This window comes from Squalius cephalus (genome assembly GCF_949319135.1).
Source record: "Squalius cephalus genome assembly, chromosome: 10".
NCBI lineage: Eukaryota > Metazoa > Chordata > Actinopteri > Cypriniformes > Leuciscidae > Squalius > Squalius cephalus.
In genome coordinates, this window is record NC_137131.1 from 5041022 (window position 1) to 5053983 (window position 12962).

The 12962-nt window shown below is 37.5% G+C and overlaps 1 protein-coding gene across 16 annotated transcripts in view; it reads left to right on the forward strand.

Annotated features, from left to right (window-relative positions):
- The window catches only part of ptprt (protein tyrosine phosphatase receptor type T), a 250044-nt gene that overhangs the window by 70632 nt on the left and 166450 nt on the right, over positions 1-12962 (forward strand). For all 16 annotated transcript variants that reach the window (XM_079883834.1, XM_079883839.1, XM_079883832.1 and 13 more), the window contains exon 3: positions 4933-5204. In XM_079883834.1, coding sequence (XP_079739960.1) covers positions 4933-5204 — 272 coding nt within the window. The remainder of the gene's footprint in view (positions 1-4932; positions 5205-12962) is intronic.

Genomic DNA, 12962 nt, shown 5'->3' on the forward strand with positions numbered 1-12962 from the left:
GGTACATTGCAGATTACCGCCCTTGCTTGGCTCAATGGTAAATAAGTACTTTATTGTTCCCGGGATAAAACTGCCAGGCAGAAATGAGGAATGCCGTGACTTTATCAGACTGAGCAGCAGAGGGCCCAAAGTACAAAGACCTGCCATAATTGCATATTAAAGTGACAACTTGCCGAGTTTTTGCTATTTGTCATGTTGGGGATCATATTATGATGGCGGGAATGTGACATTTAGTGCAAAGAGCTCCCTGTGGAAATACTCAGAGGGAATAATGACTTTCACCGGCAAGTCCTCTTGGTACTTTGCAGTCACGCGCAGAAGAATCCTCTCAGAGAAAATGAGTTGAAATTGCTGCACAAGGGCCAGGCGTCTCAAAGATTGATGTGAATTGCACGCCATTCTAAAACTGCTTCTTAGATGTTTGAACCGATAAATCTTCCAATCAAGGGCATATAGACATAAATGAATTCACATAACATCGCTTCATATTAACACAGAGATGACAGCTGTCAACCAAGCGGCACCGAAGCGATACCTTATCAGGTTGCCTTGTGTGGCCCCTGTGAAGATGCTTTACAGACTGTTGCGCTGTCCTAGAAGAATAATAATGGATCTGTCTTGTCGTTGGTCTCGAAAACCATGTGTTGGTTATTAGTTGATGTCAACAACATTAAATCACCAGCAGTGTAGCTGTGATTCCGTGAAGCTTCTGAGGACTCTATTTTGACGGCACATTCGCTGATAGCTGAGAAAGGCTCTCATATTGCTATCGATTTTAGTAAAGGAGATCGCCAAGTGCTGCGTTTTACTCCAGAAGCCATTTTCATTCTGCAGTAAGTATTGAGAGAAATCTTCATCGCCATTGATCTGTGTTTATCTGTGCCCACAGTTCTAGGAAAAATAATTATCATCCAAATAGTGCTGCCCTTGAGAATGTGCAAGTATTTCTCAAACATATATATAAAAAGACTATAAATAATATTTTGATTCACCCCAGAACTCATAAAGAAACGAAACGTACAGTGAATGTGAGTGTCTCCAATGGATTGGGACTCCTGGAAATAATTGAAATCAGGTAATACCATTAAAGCAATTTAGAGGCTACATGTTTTTAATCTGTTTTCCTGCGAGAGCTGCGGCAACATCGCATTCTTCGTGATGTAAACATTCATTTCCATTTGACATTCTCATGCAAAGTCCCACCGCAAGACTCTGCCAATCACAGCCATGTTTGTAGTGTTGTCATGCTTGTGCGGGCTGATTTATCAAGAGTGATTTGTGCATCCAGCAGTCCACCTGGAATAAAACGTGTTGAATTATTTATCATGGAACCATTACATCCGATTTCTCATTAGCTCAGCTTAAGACAGTGTAATTTACTGAAGCGGCCGATGGTGTGATTGAGGACACTCGTATTGACCGTGGTAGTAAGGCTGATTGCATGCTTGTAGGTTCGGTCTAAATTGCCTCTTGGTTCAAAGGCCTCGTTTTGCCCGAACATATATATTGGCAATCATCAACGGTAGGGAATATATAGATGTCTGCTCGGAATACCTGATGGAAAATGCACGTGGGCCGATAGGGGTGAATATGAAATGCAATCAGGCGAGTTCACTACCAGCCCGCTGTTTAGGGGGCCTTCGCTAGATTGGATCAGTGTGCGGAATTGATTGGCCTCATCCCAGGGCTCAAGGTTGTGTTGATTGATAGATGTGATGCGCCCGGGTCTTGTGGTCATGTCTTAGATAATACTTGTGATGAATAGGGTGTTATGGCAATGGCTTCTTCTGCCCACCTAGCAAATTATGCACTGTGATTTAGCACAGCCAGGCAGAAAGGTGTCGGGAAAATTGGGACTGATTTTGACCTACATATGTGATGTTTTAACCTAGCCCTTAACATATGCACATAGCTTGACGTATGTATACCATCTGGATCCAAAAAGCCTGGTTCTGCATTGGCGGGCATTCCGAAGTACAGTAGCTGCAGGGCTCGCAAAATTTCAAAATCGCTGGTAGACCTTCGGGCAGGCACTCTTCAGATTTTGGTAGCCCGAAATGAATTTTACTAGCCCAAATAAAAAGAACATTTTTAATGTAGAAAATTGGTTAGGAGTCAAAACATGAATTTAAAAACTTTTTCAAAACACAAATATCAACAATTGGATATAAAATAATCAAATTAGAATCATCAATAAAAATATGCATCTGGTAATAACTGAACTGAAATTTGTGTGACCAGTATGGAACATGAATTAGTCTCTGTGTCGGTGGCTCAGCCCCCAATGAGGGTATGATTAAAAAAAAAAAAAAGGTAACACTTTAGTTTAGGGTCTAATGCTCACTATTAACTAGTTTCATTATGCAGATGGCAGGGTTTTATCATCACTGAGGTCCCGAATATGAGGCAGGCTAGTTAGGGGGGTTCGGGGAAATTTTTTTTATTTATAATTTTTTTTTATTTAGAAATTTTTTATTTCTCTGATCTACATATGTGCATTTTAAGATGTTTTGAAGGCCAAAAAAATTGGATAACCATAGCTTTAAAACCATGTCAGCGGACAGTAGATTATTTGTCAGTACCTGCTCTCACTTCTTATCCATCACTCTTTCTTTTTCTCTCATCTTGCCCTGTCTCTTCCCCTCCTAAAGCTGAACTTTTTTAATTTACTGAAGGCTACAAATTGTATTATATTAATTCTCAACATGTACACATTCATTATTAATTTTATGCCTAACATGATGAAAACGGCTTTGTTAATGTTTCTTGTCCCCTCACAGTAACAGTAAACTAATTATTACATTACATGAGTCACGTTAACTTACATAGGCCTATTTTCATTTCAAAATGGCGAAATTCGACAAAAGTATATTTGTTTCAAACGAAATCGTTTGCCTGATTATTTTTGTCATTCGTTTCATATTTATGACCTAAAAAACTGTCAAATGTGAAATGTTTAGTTTAGCTACTTACATCTTATCTCGCACTTGACTGTAAACTGAAGCGTCAGTCGCTCTGCTCAAATAGAGAGCCTAAGTCCCTCCCCTTCCGGTGGACCACCATGGGACCTTATTTCGGAAAAATATTGTATGGTAGTCAATGGCGAGAGACAACAAATATTTTGATCTCGTTTGAATTGTGCCCTGAATTACACATACGATGTTTGTCAATTTAAAAGATACATTTTAAAGTCAAGAAAGTCGCAGTTTGATGTAAAACTGTTGAGGTATAAGAATGTGAAAATACGTAATTACAAAGACTACAAACCTAAAAGGCACACATGTGACGTCATACCTTTTCTCTCAATGAATGAAGCTAACTGAAGCTAACGTCTGTCATTTTTTCTATAGTCTTACGTTATAATCGTAACGTTACGCCGTCATGCCTGAGAGTGTTTTGTACCAGACTGCACACATACGAGCAACGGATCTTGCTCGTTGTTTCGCTTCCCGGGGTGCGAGACGAGAGATGTAGTTCATTGAGCGATTTTCACATAAAACTAAATGTTACTCTTCTGTTTTATGACAAACTGCGACTTTCTTGACTTTCATAATTATCTTTTAAATTGACAAACATCATATGTGTAATTCAGGGCACAGTTCAGACGGAATAAAAAGATAAGTTGTCTCTCGCCATTTACTACCATACCTATTTTTTCCGAAATAAGGTCCCATGAGCCGGAAGCGGAGGGGAGGGACTTAGGCTCTCTATTCGCGCTCAGCAGCTTCTGTGAACATAAATCCCGCCTACTTTGATTTGATTGGTCATCTAAAAATTTAAAAAATTCTGACATTGACGAGCAGTGACGGACCAATGAGACTCAGATGAACACACACACACACACCCTGTCCTCTCTTTCTGACGTGTGCTCTGCTCAGCGCTGCCGCGGATTGAAGATGAAGAACGCGCTAAATCTGATTATAACAAGACTGACGCGAACACTATTTCAGATAGCCCGTCGGGCAGGCCGGTTATGCATTTTGGTAGCCCGACTGGAAAACACAATATCCCCGGGACGTCGGGCAGGCGATTTTGCATGCCCTGAGCCGTGTGTTCTGATGAAATAACATTTTTGCGAGCAACATATATTGAGTATAGTAGATTTTTGGATGTCACAGCTTAGATTTTTCCCTAGCGAAAGGAGCTGCATATGCACACAGTTTCTGAAATGCTTCTAAGGCCTTTGAGTCACCTAGCCATGAACAGGCCAGAACTATAATTGCTGTAAAAATACCATTGAATAGCCAGAGTTTTGATTGATTACCAGGCTGTCACTTTTGTGAAAAAGGCCGAAACCTTTTAACCGACATGAATCAGTTGAAGTCTTTTGTGGGAATATTTAAAGAACTTGAAATTAATGACCATAATTTATATAAAAAAAGCCACCTTTGGGCCTTTAGCTTAACTAAAAATCATGATTTTTGTATCCTCTAAAGCCCTGCACTCTTTCTTCTTTCTAATGTAGTGCCGTTGTTAATAGAGACTTGTACAAAACCACTAATAAGGCTGCACATTGTCTCGTAAAATTGGAGTAAAACAGATGAAAAGGTGTCTGCAGAATCATTTCATAAATAGTGTCTCAGCACTTACAATCTCAATGTGGTTTTTTATAGCAGGCAGTTAGCCAGTTATGTGCTGTATTCTGCTTACAAAGGCACAAAAGGCCATAACATGATTGTGTAAAATGACAGTGTAGCCTTCAGTGTGTGAAAAGAGTATGAGAAACTGAACATCAAAATATCCTTTTCATTTAGAGGAGGAGGAGGAGGAGGAGGAGGAGGAGGGGGGGTTCTATTCTATTCTATTCTATTCTATTCTATTCTATTCTATTCTATTCTATTCTATTCTATTCTATTGCTTCCAGTTAAGTTTCTTGGAGTTTGACCTATGGAGTTTGACCTACCTTGTTTGACCTATGTTTTCCTCTTATAGGTTCCTTCATGATGGTGAATGCTTCAGGTCGTGCATCAGGTCAGAAGGCCCACCTGCTTCTCCCCACACTAAAAGAGAATGACACCCACTGCATAGACTTCCACTACTCCTTGTCCAGCCGGGATGGGACAAGTCCCGGAACCCTCAATGTCTATATAAAAGTGGATGGTGGACCACAGGGGAATCCCATCTGGAATGCCTCAGCACCCGTCACTGAAGGCTGGGTGAAGGCTGAACTCGCCATCAGCACCTTTTGGCCCAACTCCTACCAGGTAAGCATGACGCTAACAATGCTGAAGTCATGGGGTTTTTCATGTGTTTCTTCTGGTTTAAATAAAGAACATTTTTTGCTCTTAAGCACTAACAATGGAAGTGGAGCAAATAATTGCCCTCTTCTCTTGGTCATGATTAGCAAGACAACTAACTTTTTTCTTTTTAGCAAGATGGAGCCCTATAGCAAGCACAGTTAAATGTACTGCAAATTCTGTCCCCTTGGCCACTGAAATCGACTAAAGTTTATTTTCTGCCTTATATTTGTGGTGAATGGCTCCAATTGAACTGCAGAGTGGGGCAGTAGATTGCTCTCTACTCCAATTACCACTGCAATCTCTGTCCCCTAATCTCATCCACAAATGGCCCTGGTGAATAAGCTTTTAGCTGTTAATTTTAGATCTGTCTTTTTGCTTATTACCTCTCACTCTCTCGCCCCCTCCTTCTTTTTCTCTTTTGATTCTTTACACCCAGATCTCTCTCTCTGCCTCTTATCCTCCTCTTCCTTCTGTCTATAGATTCACCCATCAATCTGTGGATTGAAATACCCTCATAAGATTAGCAGTGTAATTGAATTAACTAATGAGAAGAGCAAATATTTAGCCTGTGCTGGGAATACTGAACTTCACTTGGCAAACAGCGGACCAATATTTGCTAAAGGCAATATTTGCTGAGGGCATCTGTTTGATCAGCATGCAATATCAGAGTTTTTTTTTTTGTGTGTGTGTGTGTGTGTGTGTGTGTGTGTGTGTGTGTGTGTGTGTGTGTGTGTGTGTGCGTGTGCTTTTGGGGTGAATCTCACAAAAAGTAAATATGATCAATAAGTATATATAACACTAATATACATTTATTTATTTAGTATATTGGTAGTAATTGCATATTATAAATACTATAATTTCAATTAAATTTATATTGAAGAAGGCTGTTGCCGAAACGCGAAAAGATCTTTTAAGTGGTTTTAACGATTTACCTGTCACAATTTTCTGGACTTATTCATCTTTAGTTTCACTTTCATGGATTTACCTGTCACAGGTAAACGATTTACTTTAACGATTTACCTGTCACAATTATCTGGACTTATTCATCTTTAGTTTCACTTACATGGACTTTCATGCTGCATCTCAATTCGCCTACTTATACTACCCCTAAAAGTATGTATCTTTTTGTGAAGAAAAAATAGATACTTTTGAGTGTGTAGCAAAAGAGTACACAAGCTTTGGGACATACTATCACGTCATACAACTGCGTCTTTAACAGTTGCTCTCTGTCGCATCCTGTCAAAATAAACTGGCCTGTCAATCATCTTGTCACAGTTAAAGTCCTCCACATTTCATTTCATTTCATGTCCAACTTGTTCAGAGAGAAATGCGGAGGCATGTTGATCTGCAGTTGCGGGTCTTTCATGCAGAAAACTCTCCTCATATTAATGCATAATGATGCATTTAAAAGTCGGTCTTAGTACAAGATGTAACTACAGAAGAGTCAAGTTTTAAATAGGAAAAATATCGAAACTCTTTGGTCATTTTTTTGAGAGAAATGCTAATGGTCTTGTCCGATTCAGTGATCTATGCTAAGCTATGCTAAAAGTGGCACCGCCAGACCTGGAGTTCGGCTGAATGGATTCGAAAACCGTAAAACTCAACTGTTTAACTCTGGGGGAGTTGTAAAATGAGCCTATTTCCAAAAAAAGTGGAGTATCCCTTTAAGAAAAAATAGAACTAGTGCTTATTTTTTAGTTACTAGTATCATTTTAAATCAACGATATCCTTACCTTAATAGATACTAGTACTATTTAAATAATCAGTATGCAAATAATGTTGAATATTAATGAACCAACAACATATCAAAGAGATGACACAGGAAACGGACTGAATTGCAGAAGGCCGTTTTTATAACAATATAATAATAGCCTACATTTTTATTGGTATTAGAGTAAAAATATATAATGAATAGGCATATGTAATAAAGTGCATAGATACTCTTATTTTGACATGACTCTCATTCTCAGACGCAGATTCATTTTCCGAATTTTTGATTGTAAGGAGTTACTGTATGAATGCTCACCAAAAATCCCAATCTCTGGATATTGTGGTTGTTTGGCTGGTATGTATGAACTGGTTTTTGGATCTACTTAACTGTTGTTTGAATTTTATTATTGGCAGTTAATTCTTTATTATAGCCTACTGTACATTCAAAACAAATGTCATATTAAACATATATCTTTCCTTGTGTTCATGCTAACCAATTAGCTAAATAAACCAACAAAGCCAGTTACTTACTAAAAATCAATCTTCTATAGCCTTAGTTTAGCCTGAATTACCATATGAACTCTGATTGGATGGTTGAGAATATATGTTTATGTAATGATCTGTTAAAAGATCTCTTAATATTTTCTTACTAGTTCCTTTTGAGGTTGAAGATATCTGCAAATTAATAGATACTAGTAGCTATTCTGTTTTAATATCATAATTTATGACTAGTAATTATTCCAATATTGAATAGTATCTTTTTAAATATTCATTAGATACTAGTACTTATTTATTGTATACAATTACTTTTCATTCTATACTAGTACCTATTTAATAGATACTAGTAGTTATTCGTTAGGTACTAGTACTTATTAGACACTAGTATATTTTTTAACTAGTAACATTTCTTATGTTTCTTTTACTCATCTTATGTTATGACTAGTCAGAACGACCACTCTAGAGTTCAATTAAAAATTTTACTAGTAAAATAAAAAATCTTACTTGTAACATTTGGAATAAATACTAGTATCTAATAAATAGGTACTAGTATCTATTGAATAAGTACTAGTAAAACCGGGTAATGTCATACTTTCTAGTAGTGCTATCGTGGCGTAATAATCTGTTTGGTTGTAAAATGTATTACCTGAGTGAAATGAAATCGAATACTGTATATCGTCCTGTGGAATCATTCATTCACAGACAGCTTACGAAGATGTTCAACTAATAAAGATCTTCATCGCTGGCAAACAATATGATGCATTTGAAGATTTGCTCTCACTTGACTGTACTGGAGGTCCACGGCCACTTCATCTAACGCTCTTGATGTTCTTATATCTTCCTGTTATGACTCCAAGTCGAGTGTGAATTGAAATCGCTTCAGACGATTCAGTGCGTGCAGGAACTCAACTGATAATTCAAACTGATTCGCAAACCGATTTAGACAGATCTGCCAACTTGTTTGATGAAGTCTTTGAACAGAATCGACTCAAAAGAGTGATTCATTTGTGAATTGAGCATCGCTCAAGCCCAGAAAAAAGATACAGCGTGCTTGGAATAAACTACGCATTTAACAACAACACATATTGCATTAAAATAAAGTAACGAGAGGAACGTCGCCCAACGTAACGCAGTAAAAGTACAGTTTTTTCATTAGAAATGTACTCAAGTTAAAGTAAAAGTACCCACATTCAAATCTACTCTTAAAAGTAAAATTTTTCCAAAAAAATACTCAAGTAAATGTAACGAAGTTAATGTACTTCGTTACTACCCACCTCTGTATCTATATAATAGGAACTAGTATCTAATGAATAAGTACTAGTATCTATTTAATAGGTACTAGAATGTAATGACTAAGTACTAGTATCTAGGTAATAGTATCTAATGACTAACTACTAGTATCTATTGAACAGGTACTATCTAGTAATAGGTACTAGTACCTAATGAATAACTACTAGTGTCCAATGAAGTACTAGTCACAGTTGGACATACTAGTCAGAACTGAATAGTTGATATCTGAATGACAGATCCCCATAGAAGTCAATGGCAAACATTTTAAATGTGTTACCGTGAGATTCACACTTGTTCCCAGTTTGTGTTCAGCGAACGGCATTTAAAGGTCCCGTTCTTCGTGATCCCATGTTTCAAACTTTAGTTAGTGTGTAATGTTGTTGTTAGAGTATAAATAATATCTGTAAAATTATAAAGCTCAAAGTTCAATGCCAAGCGAGATATTTTATTTAACAGAAGTCGCCTACAAAAAACGGCTGGATTGGACTACATCCCTCTACTTCCTTCTTTAATGACGTCATTAAAACCGTGTTTTGACTAACCTCCGCCCACAGGAATACAGGCGTATTGATGGCGAAATGTCAACAGACGTGGTTGATGTTTATCTATAATCGGATACCGCAAAAGTTTAATTCGAAGTTGTTAGTTTGCTCTGTCCATTTCACCACGGACTGTTTTTCTAACCTGGGATAATATTAAGCAGGCTTCTCTCAGCGTTTCATACTGACGAAGGGGACAATTTCAGCAAGCGGTAAGTAGTGATTTACTATGGAAGTAGCGATCAACTTCACATCGTTTCTCTTAGTAGGATGAAAATAATCTTACTTAAACTGTGATTAATATACAGAAAGCGATCAAAGAACAATCCCTTTCCAATCGCCCAAGCTGTCAATCACACAGCGCGAGTTTATCTGGACACTTGCCAAAACTCGTTATGAAATCAATGACGCTGTTACACTGCACAACGAATCTCTTACTGTATTTATATACCTCATGTTTGCATTGGTGAAATCATTAGTGAGTGCCAGGGACGTCGTTAGGCCTATTTTAGGGGGGCTGAAGCTACCCCAAAATGTTCCTAAGCCCCCCTAAATGATAATAAGAACAACAATAACAATTCGATTTATCAATAACCGTATCCTCATTCATATTTAGGCGCAACAAATGATATATATCCATCTACAAAAAATAGCCGAAAAGTCGGAAGTTGGACAGTACAAAGAGTCGTGCTGCTACTGGGCAATTGACACTTTTCACACGCTCTCACGCCACACATACATTTACTCACGCACAGAAAAATCGCAAAGCAAAGCGGACACGGAGTGACGGAGACCAACAGACTTAGACAGAGCAGGTTACTTTATGATATAAAAGAATCTCAACTCTCAGATTATGTCAATTTTATTACGAAATTCAAACAATAAATACCGTTTTGGCACTTGTAGATGTGACGCGACAGATCCCTAGCGCACGTGAACCGATCATCTCTATAGCTAATAGTAAAAAAAACACGAACACTGTTGAAAGATACAGTAGTAGACAGCTTACAGAAATGTATATTCCTCATACATAATATCGATCAATCAGTGTTTTTTTTTTATCAGCGTGAAGAGGTCAATAACATAGCTGGAGAACAATTATGTCACATTTACCTCAGGAAAGCCATTTAATGAACATAATATAGGCTATAGCATTTAGTTGGCAAGAAAAAAAGGGCTATAGAGAGTATTTTGCTAAATATGTGTTCTATATTACATTTTGATTATATTTTTTACTTATATCATTAAATAAAGTTGTTGTTATTATTTAATTTGAGTTATTTTTAACCTTAAATACTACCAGCTGATAGGGCTGTCTGTATGTTTACAGCATTAGGTGAGTTATTTTTTTCTTGAGAAAAATTATCACCTATCTTGAGTACCTAATATTTATCCAAATGAGTCAATATTAAATCAAATTACAATAATTGAATTGAATTGAAATAATAAAAAAGCGTAGCTTACCAGAAATTGTACCATGCACCATAATTTACACTTATGCTATACTAAAGCCTGAAATTGGCACTTTTTGTGACAGCAACCCTATCATTTTTGATCAAAGATGTGGCTTAACTTCAGAATTTGAACTAAAATCAGTATTCTTATGATTGCTCTGAACATTTCTGACTAAGTTCAACAAACATTAAATTAGGGTTAGGTAGTGTGACGGTGTGACGGGGTTGAGACTAGGGTAACAGGGTTGAAGATGGTAACGGGGCTGAAGAGACAAATACAGCTAAACATATAGTTGTTTTTTACTCAAATTCACTAAGATTTTCTATTTAACACAAGTTACAAATACCCTGGGGGCTAAGCCCCCCCTGTCTTCCAATCCTAGTGACGTCCCTGGTGAGTGCAGAAACTGCGTTGCAATGATAAGATCTTTTTTCACGCGATCAACAGACTGTCATCTGCTCAATGCTCATCACTGCAACCTTTTATGTGATTGAAATAGATCTAAATACTTAAACTTCTCACGATTCGTTAATCCCGATAGCTGTAATAGTAAAAACGTATAATAGCTGTAATAGTAAAAGTTTTCCAGATAGTTCCACATGTAATGCCAGATATTTCATAAGCAAGCATGTCAGCCAATCACAGCAGAGGGCGTTTACATTGAAGTCTCACAGCAGACACGCCCCTTCAAACAGAGCGTTCAAATCAGGTGATGAAATCAGGCTAGGAAAAATGCCTTTTATTTCTAAATTATAAAAAAATTTGATCTAAAAAACATACTAGCATTATAAGGGCACCCCAGGAAACATTATAAAATAATAACATAATCCATGGAATGGGACCTTTAAAGTTTTTAAAAGGACTCGCTTCTCTTGCTGAGTTGAACTTAATAAATTGCCTGTTAAATATTGAGAACTAATATCTACTAGAAAATCTGTCCCTGGGAGCATAAACTATACTGAAAAATATCCCACTAAGAGTTTGATTAGAGCAACGAATTTGCCAGATAAGTGGCCAATTTTGCCAAAACGAATCTCTGGATTAATTGACTCGTTTCCTGCCGTGATGCATTTTAAATCGTAGGGTGCCACTTTCAACGTGACAGTGTTTAAAGGGTAAACTTTTATGATATGCATAAGGAAAAAAGGCAAATTAATTCTGTCTCTGTTTGAACTTGTTTTAAAAAAGCAGTTTTTTTCCCCATGTCATGACCATTTTAAAGATCATTTGAGTCAGCCATAATGCTGTGAATAAATTATGAATACAGCAATGTCCTTGAGTAGAAGCAAGGCTGATAAAATTACGATGCAAAGGGTTTGCTCATTCAAAATTGAAAATACAGCCATTATTTTGCTCAACCTCACGTCGTTCCAAACCTGTATGACTTTCTTGAGGCAGGACACTCACACTGGTCTCTTGTAGGGTTTGGAATCGAGAACCAATCTACAGTAAATAACAACACAAAGCTAAAGCTACTGAAAGTAGTTTCCACAACATTTCTTATCCGAAACGTGACATTCTCTGGTTGTGGTTTGTGAAAGCACACACCTTCAGTCTCTACAATCTCACCCTGAATAACATGGTGAGAATTGAATCTGGGCAAGTAGATTCAGTCCGTAGACTGATCACAGTGAGGCCTTTTTTGGAAAGCCAGGGACTCGGGTGCATCCTGTGTCCAGGTTTTGGCATTCCAGTGCCAGCCCTTGGCAGCTCTGAGAGAGAGAGGGCATTGTTCAGACCACACATGTCTTCACCACATGGCATGTACAGTATGTTATGCAAACCATGCCAGTCCCATATGTGTGTGCTCGAGATTATCAGATTATTATGTCTTGCTCGAGCTTCTTAAAGTTTGGGGACTCGGATTGGCTGTCAATGTTTTTATCATTCATTAGTTGGAAAAAAATGGTTCCGAAAGTGATTCCAATGATATCATTCCTCAGTGCCATAATCATTATAATTGTGGCGTGGACTCTGCTATTCTTTCAAATTTAAAATGATTTTTAAAAATATAAATTTATAGCAGCTAAGTTAAGATTAGTCTGGCCAACTAGCAATTCACTTTTCAGCTATTCATAATTCATAATTGATACCTTTTTATGTAACTGACTTAAAGTTATGACCAGTCTGGAAGGAAAAATGTATGTGACTAACTTGCAAGACTAGTCTAAGCAGTTTTTGCTACCAGGCACAGGCCTTTAATCTAGCAAAAAGATCTTTCCTGTTGACT